This window comes from Oryctolagus cuniculus, chromosome 2 (assembly GCF_051225735.1).
Source record: "Oryctolagus cuniculus isolate XC-2025 breed Fujian yellow rabbit chromosome 2, ASM5122573v1, whole genome shotgun sequence".
Taxonomy (NCBI): Eukaryota; Metazoa; Chordata; class Mammalia; order Lagomorpha; family Leporidae; genus Oryctolagus; species Oryctolagus cuniculus.
In genome coordinates this window covers 40,744,366-40,762,296 of record NC_142868.1, presented here as the reverse complement: position 1 = coordinate 40,762,296, position 17,931 = coordinate 40,744,366, and the positions used below count along the sequence as shown (strand labels likewise).

The window sequence follows — 17,931 nt, the reverse complement described above, 5'->3', positions numbered from 1 at the left end:
GGCAGTCTGGGGTTGTCACGTGACCCAGGCCCCAGCTTCGCACAGGGATGGAGCCGGAAGAGGGGACGCCCTTGTGGCGGCTGCAGAAGCTGCCAGCCGAGCTGGGCCCACAGGTGAGGAGGGCACCGGCGGCGGCGGCTGCTGCCAGGGCCTCGGCTCCGGGGCGGCCTGGCTCGCGGTCACGCTGGCTGTGGCCATGAAGCGAGCTCCCCAGGGAAGGGAAAAGAAAGCAACTTGATTGCGGGCGGCTGATCCTCTGCTTCCCCTGGGGGGGCGTGGGCGGCCGAGGCCTGGGGCAACACGTCCGCCTCCCGGCTTGGTTGCGGCTGGAGGGAGCTGGTGCGCCTTGGTGCGTCCGGCGGCGCCTGCCCCGTGGTGGGTGTGGCCCGCCTGCTCCCACGCGCTGCAGGGGACAGCGACCCTGGGCTGGGCAGTGGAGTCGCCACGTCGTCTTGGCAAGCTTATGACGTGCGGTCGGTGGTTTGCCGCCGCCTCGTGTACCATCCATCCATCCATTCATTCATTCAACACAGACCTTCCAGCGGCTCCCTGGGTTATGTGGATACCTTGGTGGCCCATACTGGAGCCGACCCTGCCCCCTTGAGGGCGGCGGAAACGAACTCGGTAGGCACTGCCAAGAGAGCAAAATTACCAGGTGACTTACTCGACTGGCCCCAAAGAATGACTTATCCCTTGGCACCTCGAGTCTGTGAAGGAGCCTCATTCATTCGCTCGGGCACTGCTCCCTTGAAGCGCCGGTGGGGTGAGGTAGCATGGCGCCTTGGCCTGCGTCCTGTGGAGCATCTTTGACAGGGAAGTCCCTGTTTGGGCTGCCTTCTCCCCCTACTCCATTTGCAGCGGTGGTGCTGTTTAGGGTGTGGAAGGAGAGACAGAAGGGACTTCATTTATCTCCTGCAAGAATCAAGGAAAAACCACTTTAACTCTAATGTCTGCTCTGTGTGGTTCTACAGCGAAGGAGTTACAGCTCTAGTGGCTGGGGGTCTCCCTGGAGCCGGGAGCTCCAGCCTGGTCTCCTATGTGGGTAGCAGGGACCCAGGCACTTCCACTGCTTTCCCAAGCTCTTTAGCAGGGAGCTGGATGCAAAGTGGAGCTGCCAGCACTGGAACCTGCACTCTGATGGGGATGGCGGTGTCACAAGCTGTTGGGGCACAGTGTCTCACAGGGCCAGCCATCCCCAGAGTTGTTACATTTCAACCTCGGCTGCTCTTGGGAATAGCATGAAGTTCTCTCAACATTTGTTACAAGGAAAAATCTTCTATAATTGTGCTTATTAGGATATTTCTTTCTGTTTGGTTTTGTTCTAGCTTCTGCACAAAACAATTGATGGCATTTGTGGTCGAGCTTATCCGCTTTCCCAGGATTATCAAAGCATTTGGGATTCTACAGAATGGATGCATGTTCTGGAAGACATTACCCAATTTTTCAAAGCTGCTGTTGGTAAAAATTTATCTGATGAAGAGGTAACTTCCCTCCAAGTTTCTATACCTTATAATAAATAATAAGTCATGCCCAGATTGTTTTTAAACTTAGTCCTTAGAGCACTATAGAATATGAGGACTGTTGTCGGTAAGTATATTTTCTAACAGCAAAATCCTTACAAGTTTAAGTGGAAAATCCGATTGTGGAAGTTCTGGGTTTTTTGTAGTTTTATTTCTGAATACTCTTTCAGTTGTGAGCATTTCTCAGGGGAGGGGACTGTCCTGCTCATGGACCACGTAGGCCGGCGAAATCTTTGGTCTGGCCCTGCCAAGGCAACTGCAGGTGGAACTAAATTCAGTAAGTCTATAGCAGGCTAATTTTTTTTTTTTTTTTGACAGATAGAGCTAGACAGTGAGAGAGACAGAGAGAAAGTTCTTCCTTCCATTGGGTCACCCCACTGATAGCTGCTATGGCCAGAGCTAAGCCAATTCGAAGCCAGGAGCTGGGTGCAGGGCCCAAGCACTTGGGCCATCCTCCACTGCCTTCCCAGGCCACAGCAGAGAGCTGGACTGGAAGAGGAGCAACCGGGACTAGAACCTGGTGTCCATATGGGATGCCGGCGCCACAGGTGGAGGATTAGGCAAATGAGCCATGGAGTCGGCCCCAGCAGGCTAATTTTTAAGTTGATAATTTTGTATGGCCTGAGAGTGATGTTATAAATATCCACATTGTCCTTGACAGAAAAAAGGTTCCCCACCCCTGATTAAAAGCATACAGAAGAAAATAGAAGTTATATGACAGCTACATTTCCATGGCCAAAAACAGTTGTTTTACATTTTACTTTGTGTGTTTCAGTTGGTGTATTTGTTTTTTTTTTTTTTTTTTTTTTTTTTGTGACAGGCAGAGTGGACAGTGAGAGAGACAGACAGAGAGAAAGGTCTTCCTTTAGCCGTTGGTTCACCCTCTAATGGCCGCCGCGGCTGGCGCGCTGCGGCCGGCGCACCGCGCTGATCCGATGGCAGGAGCCAGGAGCCAGGTGCTTTTCCTGGTCTCCCATGGGGTGCAGGGCCCAAGCACCTGGGCCATCCTCCACTGTACTCCCTGGCCACAGCAGAGGGCTGGCCTGGAAGAGGGGCAACCGGGACAGAATCCGGCGCCCCGACCGGGACTAGAACCCGGTGTGCCGGCGCCGCTAGGCGGAGGATTAGCCTAGTGAGCCGCGGCGCCGGCCGGTGTATTTGTTTTAGAGATGGCGTTCTAGAGGTAACCTAAATACTCTTGCACTCCACCTGGAAACGCCACCCCTACTTAGAGACCAGCACTCTTTGTTGAGCATGGCACTTGTCTTTTGTGTTCCATATTATATGTTTGTGTGCCTCAGTAAGCAATGGACGCAATCCATTCCGATGTTTAGATGTGTAACTTGTAAATGACAACATAATGTATCCCTTTGTAAGTTGTTTTTAATGCAAGGTGTCTTTTATATTTAGTTGACTCAATGTGGACAACTAAGAATCTAGTGCATATATTTTGACCCTTCATAGTATTTGATTATAATTATTAAAATATTTTTTTAAAAATTTATTCATTGGAAAGCAGAGTTAGAGAGAGAAGGAATGAGTGAGAGAGAGAGAGAGATCCTCCATCTGCTGGCTGGTTCACTCCCCAAATGGCTGCAATAGCAGGAGCTGGACCAGACCAAAGCCAGGAGCTTCTTCAGGGTACCCCAAGCACTCCGGCCATCCTCTGCTGCTTTCCCAGGCCATTAGCAGGGGGGCTGGATCGGAAGTGGAACAGTTGGGACTCGAACCGGCACCCATGTGGGACGCTGGCATCACAGGCGGTGGCTTTACTGGCTCCACCACAATGCCAGCCCCAAATAAGATCTATTTATTTATCCCCCACTGAAGAACCATTTTGCTGTCACCTCTTCCTTTGTGACAAGTGTTGGTATTGTGAGCGCTTTTGTCCCTGTCTTCTCGTGTGCACCTGGATCAGCGTCTCTAGGGCAGGCATCCTGAAGTGCAAGTGCACAGGCTTCCCTTCTCATTGAGCTGCTTTTGCATCTTCATCAAGAACCATGTACGTATATTTGAGTAGGTTGCTTACTTTTAAAAAATGGGGTTCTCTTATGTTCATCCTACTGATTTGGATGGTATTCTGGAGGTAAGCCCTTAGAGGGATGTGTTTTAAATACCTTGTTTTATGTGGCTTGTCTTTTCACCCTCTGTATTAGTCAGTTTTGCATAAGGAAATGTGTTGGACACAGATGCACACACACACAGGCTGGCTTGTTAAGGTGCACACAGATTGGTGAGAGTTTCATCTTCCTGTTTAATGGGCCCTTTGCCATGCTCTTCTGTTTCCTGTGGTACTGCTTGCCCTCAAGGCTGCATTGTGTGATGTGTGCGCATGGCTGTGGCTTTGGTGCTGTGTAGGTGTAGTCACCTCTGTGCTGCTTGATCACCCAACCCTTTTTTTTCAGTTTCTATTTTGCAGAAATTTGTTAAAACTGATTTGATAGTTTTTCATTCTTACTCTCCTTAAGATACAAGAGTCTTTCTCCTTTTAATATTGTTTTAAAAATCATGTGAGGGGGCTAGTTCTGTGGTACAGTAGGCTAACTGTCCCGCCTGTGGCGCTGGTATCCCATATGGGTGCTGGTTCATGTCCCAGCAGCTCCTCTTCCGACCCAGCTCTCTGCTATGGCCTGGGAAAACGGTGGAAGATGACCAAATCCTTGGGCTCCTGTACCCGTGTGGGAGACCGGGAAGAAGCTCCTGGCTCCTGGCTTCGGATTGGTTCAGCCCTGGCTGTTATGGCCATTTGGGGGAATGAACCAGTGAATGGAAGACCTTTCTGTCTTTCACTTGTTCTGTAACTCTGTCTCTCAAATAAATAAATAAATAAATGTTGGAAAAGAATGTGTAAGAGTAGAAATATGTTTTTACAATTAGAGCAGATTAGCCTTTTTATTCTCTAACCATTTATTTATATTTTCATAGATATTTCAGCAGTTGAATCAGTTGAATTCATCTCATCAAGAAGCTATCATGAAATGCTTGAAAAGTAGAAAAGATGAAATCAAGCAGGCTCTGTTAGGAGAAATCATTGATATTTCCTCTGCACAGCTACAGGACTTTGATTGGCAGTTAAAGGTAAGAATCCATTTATTTGTGAGTATGTATGTTTTTCATTTTTTGGATTTAGAGAAGCCTATCATATGTATCTAAAATTTGTGTTATTCTGAGAATACATTGATCCAAAGAAATACCAAAGACAGTTTAAATTGTAACTTTTTCATTAACTTGGACACAAGTATACTACAAATATCAAAACTGACTATAATATTGTGTTGATAAATAACTAGATCTGTAAGTCATTCAGTGCTATATGTGGTGGTAGGGTAATATATATTCAACTTGTGTCTGGCCAGTCAGGAGCAGAGCCAGGGTATCAAACCCTGGCACTCTGATCTGGGACTGAGATGTCCTAACCAGTGTTTTAATAGCTAGGCCAGATACCTTCCCCTGATGGCTCTAGTATTGTTTTCCACTGTTAAATCTTCTTGGTTAGTTTAGTAATTTTAATAGCAATTACATTTAGTAATCTTTTTGGTTAGTTTAGAAAGTCTGCCAAACTTAAGAAATAGTTAAACAAATTAGAACCCAACCGAAAAATAGTGTCCAGAAACTTAAAATCATTGTATGTGAAATTGCCTTGGAACATGTGAGACTATGTATCTGGAAAAGGTACAACCTAATAGGAATGAGACAACTTGAAAAGTCCGTGGATGAAGGAACAGACCTGTGCCCTGTGATTCCAGAGAGCAGACAGGGGCTAAGGTGTATCATTTGTGATAAGATAAATTTGAATTCAACTGGGCAAAGAACTTAAGAACTGTGTGTACCTGGAAATGGTTATAATCCCTTCTTATGGTGGTATGTTCCTCATTCATTGGCAGTATTCAAGCCTAGGCTGAGAAACCATTTATAAGAAACACTGAAGAGAAGTATTTATGGATAGACAACCTGATGGTGCTATTTCTAAATCTCAGATAGTATGAGTCCTCTTTTTTGGATCAGAGAATAGAAGAGATAAAGGTTGCTGTGAAAAGTTCATTGGAAGTGGAATTAAAACCAGCGGAAGGGAGCTATTTATATGTCTCCTTCTCTTTGCCTGTCCCCCATCCCTCCGTGTGACTTTGAAATGAAAAAAATAAATTTAAAAGTTGAATTTATTTTGGTACAAAAATGATATACATTTTTGTGATAATTTTGAAGACCTACTGTATGCATGGATTTCAGAATTTTGTACACCAAAATAAGCCTATAATGTAATTATGTTTTTTTTTTTTTCCCACAAACTTCCTGTCGTACCCTCATGTGTGAAGATTTGTTTGTTGTGTGCACCACAAGGGGGTTATCTGAGGCTGTTTGTTAAGGAAGGTGTCCTTACCACTGCACATGAGAGTAGTGGCACTCCAAACACGATTCACTTATGGAATTTTCTGGCTCAGACTCAAGGAAAATTGATTTCCTTTTTGCTATCTGCAAAGCCACAGTGATTGTTTCAAACAGGATAGTACCATAAATACTGTATCCGGTTCTTCCAGTTCCCCTAGGATGCATACACTCTAGAAATAGAAACTAAGATAGGTAAATATGTTGAGTGGCTCTAATTGGACATGGTATCTTGATAATCTTTCTTGTTGATTGTTTAGTAGTTGCCTGATTATGAATTAAGCATCTTGATTTCTGAGAGTTTACTAGTAGTTTTAGTCTCATTTATCTTTGTACATGGGCTTCCACCTTCTTGGTGTCTTTAACCTTTAAGAATTCATTTTTCTTGCTGCATTGGGCCTACTCAGTACTTCCCAGGCATAATTCTTACCTGGATATCTTCTGCCACAAAACTGCTGACTGAATGTTATTTTTTCCTATTTTTTCTCTTTTATTCACTCTTTTCTCTCTCTCTGTCTTTAAAGTACTTATTATATAGCATGGGTTTAACTTTCTTTGACCTTTTTCCCTGTACTTTCCTGTACAGGGATTTTTTTTAATGTACTATTATTTGTAAGCTCTCCTACATATTTAATATAGTCCCAATTACTATTTTTGAAAGATTTTATTTTTTATTTATTTGAATGTCAGAATTACAGGAGAGAGAGAGAGAAAGAGAGAGATGGGGGAGGAAGGGAGGGAGAGAGAGAGAGAAGAGAGAAAGAGAAAGAATTTTCTGTCCATTGGTTTACTCCTCAAATGGCTGAAACCGTCAGGCCTGGGGCAGGCTGAAGCCAGGAGCCAGGAGCTTCATCTGAGTCTCACACCTGGATGCAGGGACCCAACCCCTTGGGCCATCTTCCGCTGCTTTCCCAGGCACATTAGCAGGGAGCTGGATCGGAAGTGGAGCAGCCAGTAGTAGCATTGGTGCCCATATGGGATGCCTGTGCTGCAGATGGCACCTTTACCCCCTGTGCCACAGTGCTGCCCTCCCCCCCATTTACTATTTTCTAATTACTTTTTTCCCTAATTTTATGCAGCTTGCACTTTCTAGTGACAAGATTGCTACACTACAGATGCCACTGTTAAACCTTCAACTAGATGTCAAAGAAAATGGTGAAGTAAAACCATATTCTATTGAAATGAGTAAAGAAGAACTTCAGAATCTAATAAATTCCTTGGAAGCAGCTAATAAGGTATTTCATTTAATTTTGTCGTACGGTTTAAATGTTTTTGCTTGATACCATTAGAAGAGGTGGGGAACATCCAGCCTGTGGGCTGTATAAGGCCTGTGCAATCATTTGGTCTGGCCCTGCCAAGGCAATTACAGTAGGGACTCGAAATTCAATGAATCTATGGTAGGCTAGTTCTTAAGTTGATAATTTTGTATGGCCAGCAAACGATGTTATAAATATCCACGTGGCCCTTGGCAGATAAAAGGGTCCCCCCTTTTGCCTTAGAGCAATATAAGAAAATATATTTCACTTTTAATGTTTCTCTCTTCCCAGATATTTTATATCAAGCACAGGAAATGCTTTGTTACTGTTTTCTGATCTAGAGATCAGACCTAGGTCAGTTTTAAATATTAAATTAATTAAAACTTTAAGTGTTCAGTTACCTAGTTGGGGCCATAGATTTTCAAATAGTTATTTTTGAAAGACTGATTGTGCCGTTCTAACAGCTAGTGTTTTGATGCAGTGCTTGTTGGTGATAAAAATAAAATTTTTACCTTAGGTCATGAAATTTGTTTATTCTAAAGAGTCTTTAATGATTAAAACAAACAGGACTCCAAAAAAAGTATCTTAGTTGGCTAGACAAATGATAGAAAATAAGACGGCTCTTAGTGGTTATGACAAAATCAGGTTGAGACAAGATGGCACTATTGCATGTTCTTAAAAACTTCACATTGTCAGTGGAGTGACTCAATAGCTACAAACACTCCTAATGTTTAAGAAATGTGAAAAATAATGCTTAAACAGTAGAAACTGTTGCTGTGGGGAAGACATTAAAGTAAATATGTTTGTGTATGTTTGTTCTTTGTTTATTGCCCAGCATTTTCAACCAGCGATTTGGTCTTAGTGATTAAGTCTGTTACTCTCACCTCCCTCTCTTGCTGCTGATCAGTTGTCTTGAGCCTGCCCTTTTAAGTCCCTGTTGTGCTTCAGCGTCTCTCCATGCTCTGTATTTGCTCAAATATTTCAGTGTCTTAGTGTCTAGTGTTGAGTAATCAAACTGATTGTCTGAGCCTGGCTTGTCTTTGGTTTGGCAGAGCCTTGTATGATTGTTGAGTGACTCTTGAGCCCAGCTTCCAGTAGCCTGTGCTATCAGTTACTTACTTGCTATTAGCTCTCCGTGCCTTTCTTCACCGATTGGAAAGCATGCTGTTTAGTGATATCAGCATCATCTGGTATAACCTGATATTTCTCCCCTCCTCCATTTGTGTTTGAAGGTGGTCCTGCAGTTGAAGTAACTGGAATGGACAAAGACCAGTGCTGTCAGAGTTCACTGCTACAACTCCTATGGCAGAGTGGATACTGTGTGTTCATTCAGAAACCCTTCTGTGTATTGACTGCTTGATCAAGCTGAGCAAGAAGCAGTGTGGAGATTACAAAGATAAAAACTTATCAAATCCCCAAAGAACAGGAAATTACATGGTGGACAGGAAGTGCATAAGATGAAAGATGAAAAAGCCATAGTAGCAGTTTATATTTTCATAATGATTGTTTTGTCTCATTTATTAAGTATTTGAGAAATCTTTGTAGATATATAGTTTTATTAAAAATAAAAATAGGTTCTAAAGTAATTAAGCATACAAAGCACAAATATACTTAAATATTGCCTAAAGAATTATGTGAATAGCAAGGACATGTGTTATGGATATGTAATTAATTTGTGATATTTAAAAACAACTTTCTAAAAGAATGTATAAGCTGCGAATATAACTCAGGACATTCCATATCTTTCTTGTATTTCAAAGGCAAGATTATAAAATGTAACATTTCTTAAGAGAAAAGCTCTTTGTCAGACATGAATAATAGAAAAATACTCCAAATTGGTGTGGAAAATTTTGAGTTTATGAATTCTAGAAACTAAAATCTAGAACAAAGAAAATAAAAACAGCACTATTACTTATGCATTTCTGTATCTGTTAGATGACTATGCTCTACTAAAAGGAATAGATGTCATTGTATAGTGTATATATTCAAATATATAAGATGAAGATCTGCTTTTGTTATAGACTCTTAATATTGAATTTAACTCTTGGATATTAACAAGTTGGAAAGCCAACTGTTTTTAACTTCAGTTAACTTTTAAAAACAAACATTTGGAAGAAATAAAAAGCTATATTTTATTTTTACATGTTGCTTTATTTCAGATAACTTTCTATGTAATGCAGTAGTCAAAAATACATAACTCATTTGTGCCTGCTGCTTGCAAGCGTTATGGCTCATTAGACCACCAGACTGTTCTTTGAGGGTGTCCAGGGCGATTATTACTTTTCTCATACAAATGAAGATAGGCGGAGGGAGTTGCAGTGAATATGTGAGTGTGATCTAAACAGCGCTACCCAAACTGTGCCTGCTGTACAAATTTGTTACAGGTTGGGGATTAGACAAGGAGCTTGGGACAGAACGTTCATCAATATGTTGTTTTCTTCATCAAGAAGTTTTGGTTATGATGAAGTATCAGCTGAATTAAGCAACATGCTAAATGTGGCTGTTGATTTTACCTTTTTTTTTTTTTTAAAGATTTATTTTTTGAAAGGCTGAGTTACAGAGAGGCAGAGAGAGAGAGAGAGAGATGTCTTCTATCATTTGGTTCACTCCCCAAATGGCTGCAGCAGCTGGAGCTGGGCCAATCTGAAGCCAGGAGCCGGGAGCTTCTTCCTGGTCCCCCATGTGGGTGCAGGGGCCCAAGTGCTTGGGCCATCTTCTTCTGCTTTCCCAGGCCATAGCAGAGAGCTGGATCAGAAGTGGAGCAGCTGAGACTTGAACTGGTGCCCATATGGGATGCCGGCGCTGCACGTGGCAGCTTTACCCGCTGTGCCACAGCGCTGGCCCTGATTTTACCTTCTTGTCATGCAGCAGTGATGGTGTATAGATAGGTGCCTTGGGTAGCACTGATCTTGAGATCTCTTCTGAATTTCTGCCTTCAATGCAGTATGTATCTCCTTTGCAAGGATGAAATCTGTGCTCAGTTCTCTTCTCACCGCATGGTGTCATTTCCTTAGCACATCTGACACCTTCACTGAACTCTAACTGGTTTACTGCATGTATTCAGCACATATTTAAAGTGTGAGGTTGGAGAAGTTCTCACATATACAGGTTTGCCTTTGAAAGCATCACCATAACAAGAGAGTGAACATATTGATCACTACTTTATGTTTCCTCCCACTCTTCTGTTGTCCCTGCCCCTGACACCTTCCCCCAAGAGACCATTGATTGACTTCCTGTCAGTAAAGACTGGTTGTATTTCAAGAGTGTAGTATGTACACCTAATTTTTAGTCTGACTTCTTTCAGCACTATTTTGAGTTCTATCCTTGTTGCACATATCAATAGCTCATTTTTATCGTTGAGAAGTAGTATGTTGTAGAGATTAAATTTTTTTTTAAAAAGTTTACTTGAAAGAGACTAAGAAAGATATCTTCCAGCCATTTGTTCAGAGAGAGAGAGAGAGAGAGAGAGAGAGAGACTAAGAAAGATATCTTGTAGCCATTTGTTCACTCCACAGATGTTTGCAACAGCCAGGGTTGGGCCAGGTTGAAGCCAGTAGCCTGCAAAACTCTTTACACATCTCCAATGGTGGGTTATAGGGACTCAGGGACTCGAACCTTCACCTGCTTCCTTGCAGGGTGTGCATAAGCTGGAAGCTGGATTGGAAGTAGAGCCAGGACTGAAACCCAGGGATTCTAATATGGGATGTGAACTTCCCAAGCAGTGATTTAACTGTGGTGCTAAGTGCCTACCCCTGTCCTAATTGATCTTTTAATCAGTGATGGATATTTTGCTTGACTCAAGTCTTGGGCTATTAGAATACACAGCATGCTATGAACGTTCCTGTATTCTTTTAGTACACACTTTGGAGTGAAATGGTTCGTGTGGTAGGTTTGTCTTCAAGATACTGCCCAACTATTTTTCAAAATGACTTTGCTGTTTTATGTTCTCATTGTGAAGTTCCAGCTTCACGCCAACACTGGTGTGATCAGTCTTTCATTTCAGCTGCTCTGTGTATAGTGGTATCTCACTGGGATTTCAACAGTCACTTCCTGGGCCAGTGTTGTACAGTGGGTTATCTCGCCACCTGTGATACTGGCATCCTATATGGGTGCTAGTTTGAGTCTTGGCTGCTCCACTTCCAATACAGCTCCCTGCTAATGCACCTGGAGATCAGTCCAAGTCCTTAGATCCCTGCATCCACATGAGAGGCCCAGATGGAGTTCCAGGCTCCTGGCTTTGGCCTAGCCCAGTGCTACCTGTTTGGGCCATTTGGGGAGTGATGGAAGATCTCTCTCCCTCTCTGTAACTCTACCTTTCAAATAAATAAATCTTAAAATCACTTCCCTAATAATATTGAGCATATTTTAATGTGTTTTTTTTTCCATTTGTATTTTCTTGGTGAAGTTTCTCTTCAGATCTGTTGCCTCCCCTGCCTTCGTTTATTGGATATAGTTTGTTTTCTTAGTATTGAATTTTGAGAGTTCTATATATATTCTGAATACAAGTGCATTATAATGTATACATGGGTACTTCATGAAGTTTGTGGAAAAATGCATATTTTAATTGTATTTTTGCAAACTTTTTGAAGTACCTTCATATGCCTTATTGATATTTTCTCCTATGCGCCATAAATCTTATTTTTTAAAGAACAGTTTAGATTTACAGAAAAGCAAAGAATAAAGCACGGAGAGTATTCATATGCCCTACACCATTTTCCCTATTACTGACATCTTATGTTATATGATATATTTGTTATAAATAATAATACATACTTAAGAAATTACGTAATTTATTCAGATAGCTTGTTTTTGCCCAATATGCTTTTTCTGTTCTGAGATTCTATCTTAGTTACCATATATTTAATTCTATCCTGTTAGGTTCCCCTTGCTCTGACAGTTTTCCAGACCCCTTTCTTTGGTGATCTTGATAGTTTTAAAGAGTGGGGGTGAGGTGTTTTGTAGCCTATCCCTCTGTTTCTCTCACGATTAGAGTTAGCGGTTTTTTGGAGGACAATCACAGAAATCAAGAGCTATTTTCTTTGCATCATATTAAGCATATATATTTACTAACGTGGTTTATGACTTGACGTTGACCTTGATTACCTGGTGGAAGTGTTTGTCGTGTTTCTTCACCCTACAGTTACTCTTTATTTCCCCCCTTTCTATACTGCACTCTTTGGAGAGAAATCGGTCTTTTCAGTCCAAATATAAGCAGGGGAGTTGTGCTCCTTCTTTGAGATCAAAGTAGCTACATAAACCATGGAGTTCTGCACACGTTTGTCTCTTTTCTCCCATTTCTTACTTAATGATTTATTTGAGCTCATGCATATTTACTTCATACCTGGGACCGTAATCCAGTACTGTTTATCATTCACAGTATTCCACTCTTGACAGCTGGCGCTCTTTCAGGGAGCACCTGTGTCCCTTTGTCACACCCCCACAATTGAGGGTGGCTTTTGTTTTATTTAGGCCTGTCTGCCTCCATTTCTCTCCTTACCCCCAATTCCCTTCCTGCCTCCCTCCCTCCACCTCCCTCCATCCTTTCCTTCTTGTCCTGTGTTTTGAAGCATTTCCTTACTTTTGGTAGTGTAAGATGCTCCAGGCTCATTGCTCTGTGCAGCTCTACAATTAGCCATTTCTCCTCGCTTTCATTGAAGGGTGGTATAAGAAACCAAGCTTGCTGGCTTATTACTCCTGGAGCATAATTTCTGTTAGACCCTCTCAGTGCTAACAGAGCCAAGAAGTATAAATGTGTGCTAATTGGCGTAGATCAACTGATCTATGACTTTGTTATAAATTTATATAGTCATGCATCTATTTCAAACTAAATGAGTTCATAATATCTAATTCTATAATTCTAATCCATTATGACATGGATCATTCTAGCCTCTGGTAGTTTCGTGTCTTGCATTTTTGTATATGGTAAGACAAAGATCTAGTTTTAATTTTTCTGTGTGTGGGTATTATTTTTCTGAACCTTATTTATAAAAAAGATTGTCCTTTCCCTAATGTGTATGCTTGGCACCTTTGATAAAAATCAGTTAGCTATAAGTCTATGGATTTATTTCTGGGCTTTCAATTCTGATCCATAGGTCTACGTGAGTGTTTTGATTCTAGTTGTATCCTATAGCTATATTCCAGCTGTATACTATAGCTTTACAGTAGATTTTGAAATCAAGTATGTGATGCCTCTAGCTTTGTTCTTTTTTCAAGATTTCTTTGGGGTTCAATATGAATTTTAGGATTTATTTTTCTATTATGGTGAAGAATGTCATTGGAATTTTGATTGGGACTGTGTTGAATCTGTAGATCATTTTGGGTAGAATGAGCACTTTAATATTAATCCTTACAAGCTATGATCATGGAATATCTTTTAATCCATTTGTGTCTTCAATTTCTTCCATTATAGTTTGCATTGTGGAAAACTTTAACTTTTTTGGTTAAATTTAATCTTTTATTATTATTATTATTATTATTATTTAGACAGGCAGAGTGAACAGTGAGAGAGAGAGAGAGAGAGAGAGACAGAAATTTACTCTTGCTTGGGAAAGCAATAGGAAAGTAGTGGAATATGGTCCAAGTGCTTGAGCCCCTGCACCTGTGTGGGAGACCTGGAAGAAGCTCCTGGTTCTTGGCTTCAGTATGGCCCAGTCCTGGCTGTTGTGGCCATTTGGGGAGTGAACAAATGGATGGAAGACCTCTCTGTCTCTCCCTCTCTGTACTCTGCCTTTCAAATAAATAAATAAATCTTTAAGGAAATAAAAGAAGAATCTCCAGGGTATTGGCTGTAAATACAAACTGCTAGAAAAATTATTCCTAAGTATTTTAAGTTTTATACAGCTATTGTAATGAGATTTTTTAAATTCCCAAGATACTTTATGATTAGTGTATAGAATGTTACCAATTTTTGTATGCTAATTTTGTATTTTGAAATTTCTCTGAGTACTTGAACTCTAGCAATGTGTGTGTATAAAATCTTTAGAATTTTCTACATATATATATGATCATATCTGTGAGCAGAGATAATTTTACTTCTTTCCAATTTGGATGCTTTTATTTTCTTTTTTTTGCATAATGGCTCTTGCTAGTACTTTCAGTACTATATGAATAGACATGGTGAGAGTGGGCATATTTGTTTTATTCCTGATCTTAGAGGAAAAACGTAGTTTTTCACCACTAAGTATCTTTACATGTTTAGTATGCTTCTTCCATGAAGCCCTGGATGTTTCTTTGTTAATTATTGATTCAACCTCCTTACTAGTTATAGATCTCTTCAGATTCTCATGATTCAGTTTTTAAGATTTATTTATTTATTTGAGTTACACAGAGACATTTGAGGCAGAGAGAGAGAGAGAGAGAGAGAGAGAGAGAGAGAGGTCTTCCATCTGATGGTTTACTCCCCAAGTGGCTGCACCAGCTGGAGCTGCGCAGATCTGAAGCTAAGAGCCAGGAGCTTCTTCCAGGTCTCCAAAATGGGTGCAGGGGCCCAGGGACTTGGGCCATCTTCTACTGCTTTCCCAGGCCATAGCAGAGAGCTGGGTCAGAAGTGGAGCAGCTGGGACTCGAACTGGCGTCCATATGGGATGCGGGCACTGCAGGTGGTGGTCCCAATGATGCATTCACCTCTGTGGGTTTTATGTTTTTTAGAATGTCTTCACTTGTTTCAGTGTAGTTGTTGCCATGTAATTGTTCATAGTGTTCTCAGCTTCCTTTACTTCGTGATCTCAGTTAAAATATCTTCTGTTTGATTTCTGATTTTATTTGAATTTTCTCTGTTTTTTCCTTAGTCTACCGAAAATCTTGTCAATTTTGCTGATTTTTAAAAAATTACTTCATTGAAGCCAGCGCCGCGGCTCACTAGGCTAATCCTCCACCTTGCGGCACCGGCACACCAGGTTCTAGTCCTGGTCGGGGCGCCGGATTCTGTCCCGGTTGCCCCTCTTCCAGGCCAGCTCTCTGCTGTGGCCCGGGAAGGCAGTGGAGGATGGCCGAAGGGCTTGGGCCCTGCACCCCATGGGAGACCAGGAGAAGTACCTGGCTCCTGCCTTCGGATCAGTGCGGTGCGCCGGCCACAGTGTGCCAGCCGTGGCGGCCATTGGAGGGTGAACCAACGGCAAAAGGAAGACCTTTCTCTCTGTCTCTCTCTCTCACTATCCACTCTGCCTGCCCCCCCCAAAAAAATTACTTCATTGATTTATCTCTTTTTTCTACTATTTTCTTTATTATGCTCCAATTTTTATTATTTCTTAACTTTGGGCTTAGTTTTTTCTTCTTTTTCTAGTTCCTTGGCATATGAAGAGGTTTTTAAAAAATATTTTTCTTTAATGTTTGTGTTTATAGCTATAAAGTTCCTGTAGAACTGCCTTTGCTGTATGACTTAAGTTTTGATATGTCATGTTTTCATTTTCATTTGTTTCAAGATGCTTTCTAATTTCCCTTTTGATTTCTTCCTTTACTCATTGGTTGTTGAGGAATGTCTCCTTTAATTTCCATGTGTTTGTCAATTTTTCAGTTTTCCTTTTGCCATTGATTTCTAATTTAATTCCATTATGGTCTGAAAATTCACTTGTGATTTCAGGCTTTCTAGAATATCTACCCTGGAGGATGTGCCATGTGCTTTGGGCAAGTGTGTGTATTGTTCCACTGCTGTTGGCATGTTCTGCAAATATCAGTGAGGCCCCTGGGGTCTATAATGTTGTTTATCCTGCTGTTTCCCTAGGTATTTACTGTCTGGATCGTCTATATAGTACTGAAAGGAAGGATTCTGAAATCTATGATTGTGTTACTCTTCGTTTTTCCCTCCAGTTCTATAAATGTTTGGTTTATATATTCGGGTACTCTGATATTCTATGCATGTATTAATTTGTTTATCTTCCTGGTGAATTAACCTTTACATCAATATATAATATCCTTTGTCTCTTTCTGTAGGTGTGTTGTCATGAGTAAATTCACAAGTAGATGATTATGGTTCCTTTATTAAGAATTCATAATCTCTTGTTCTCTCTGGTGTCTGTTTGTGGTACTGCAGATTCTCAGGAGCTGCATCAAACTATCACACTTTTGTTCTCAGCAATCCCTAGGCTTCTAGAGTATTCTAGGTCATGGCAGTGCTCCAAGTCAGACAGTCCCTTAAAACATCAGACAGATGCTCTACTCTTCTAGGATCCTCTTCCAGGATAGAGGGAGAGGCTGTGGAGCTGTGGCAGCCTCTCTGCTCTGCAGCCCCATCTTCTCAGCATCCACTGGTCTTCTAGTGCATGCCACATCTTCCCAGTACTCTGAGACAAGGGCCTATCACTTGGAAAATCACTAAAGCCAAAATGTTGGGTTCATGCTCCAATTCTTTCCTTTCCCTGGGAGAAGCTAGGAGTTGGGGGTTTTCTCATCCTGGTTCCGTGCTGACCTGGGTTGGGAGTAGACTATGGCTGGCGAATGCCATGGATTTTCCTACCAAAGATGCAGTTGGTAAATGGAAATACCTCTTAATTGACTTCACTAAAGGAATCGGTCTATGTACTGTTGACTCGGTATCTCAGAAGCAGGGGAGGGAAAGGAGAGCCAGGCCACAGTTCTGCTGGTATCACCCAACTTTGCATTTCTAGCCACATGAATGAGTTTCTGCTGCTGTGTTTTCAGCAGCATCTGGCGTGGTCTGTTTTTGAGATGGTAGCCATCTGAGAGGTTTACTGGTATCTTATTCTTATTTGCAATTCCCTAGTAATGTACAGTGTTGAGCATTTTTCATGTGCATGTTTTCTATCTGTACATCTGCTTTGGCAAGGTGTCTTTTCAGATGTTTTGTTCATTTTTAATTGTTGTATTGTTAAGTTTTTAGAGTTCTTTGTATTTTGGACACAGGTCTTAATGGAATGGATGTTTTGCAGATATTTTCTTCCTGTCTACAGCTTGTCTTTTCAGTCTGTTAACTATGTTTTTTGAAGAGCTGAAGTTTTAAATTTTGACGATCTTCAATTGCTTAGTTCTTTTTATGATCATCCTTTTGTTGTTATTTCCAAAGAATCATTGTCTAATCCAAATTAACAACAATTATCTCCCATGTTAGAAGCTTAACTTGATAGCTGCAGACTCTTGAAAGGTATAGGATTCAGGTGGTGGATATGTTGAAAAATTTTCAGAATAATCCAGCTAGTTAAAAGAAATGATACAATGAACTCAAATGCAAAATAACTTGGATACCAGTGATAGTACAGATACACCGCACCAACACGTATTTTCACTGCTGTCCAGAGGAGAAGCCTTTTGCATGCTAGCATATGACAAAATCTCTTAGCCAATTCTCTCTGGGCATTTGCACTCTCACTTTGATGTGTTGCAAATGCATAGATGAGCTGGTTTGTCCCAATCTCCTTTATTTAGTTTGTCTCATCTATATTGTGATTTCTCTGAGCCTGGGAAGGTTTGTTTGGTATTTCTATTACCCTAGTCTTTTCCCACTGCCTTTGCAAGGTTACCATCAAATGCTTGCTGAATTAATAAACACTTCATTTTCCTTTGCCTGCTACACACGTATTTTGCTCAAGCGTCTTATTGACATAGCAAATCCTAAAAAAATTACATATGTATTTGTTCCTTTCTGAATTTAAATAATACGACTATTTATTTCTCCCATTGTGTAACATGGTCTTCTGCAGCCAGCATGGAACGCTTCAACAAATAACTCTGCAGGCCGAGACTCAGCTGATAAAACGGTGATTGCCACTTACTTTGTTTGCTGGAAGTTAAAGTCATCCCTGGGCTGGAACTTAGACTTC

General features: G+C 41.3%; 1 protein-coding gene across 1 annotated transcript; it reads left to right on the top strand.

Moving 5' to 3' along the window:
- The first annotated feature begins 39 nt into the window (after window positions 1–39).
- COMMD8 (COMM domain containing 8) lies at window positions 40–9,300 on the top strand. The gene is made up of 5 exons (XM_002709418.6): window positions 40–113; window positions 1,326–1,481; window positions 4,446–4,598; window positions 6,983–7,138; window positions 8,392–9,300. The coding sequence occupies exons 1-5, from the start codon at window positions 48–50 to the stop codon at window positions 8,410–8,412; spliced, it is 552 nt and encodes a 183-aa protein (XP_002709464.1). The 5' UTR covers window positions 40–47; the 3' UTR covers window positions 8,413–9,300.
- Window positions 9,301–17,931: the final 8,631 nt, after the last annotated feature.

Bases quoted from the DNA above. Each gene is read 5' to 3' on its own strand.
- COMMD8 (XM_002709418.6), top strand. From the start codon at position 48: ATGGAGCCGGAAGAGGGGACGCCCTTGTGGCGGCTGCAGAAGCTGCCA. The intron at 1,482-4,445 runs GTAACTTCCCTC...ATATTTTCATAG, and splicing joins AAAATTTATCTGATGAAGAG to ATATTTCAGCAGTTGAATCA. The intron at 7,139-8,391 runs GTATTTCATTTA...TTGTGTTTGAAG, and splicing joins CCTTGGAAGCAGCTAATAAG to GTGGTCCTGCAGTTGAAGTA.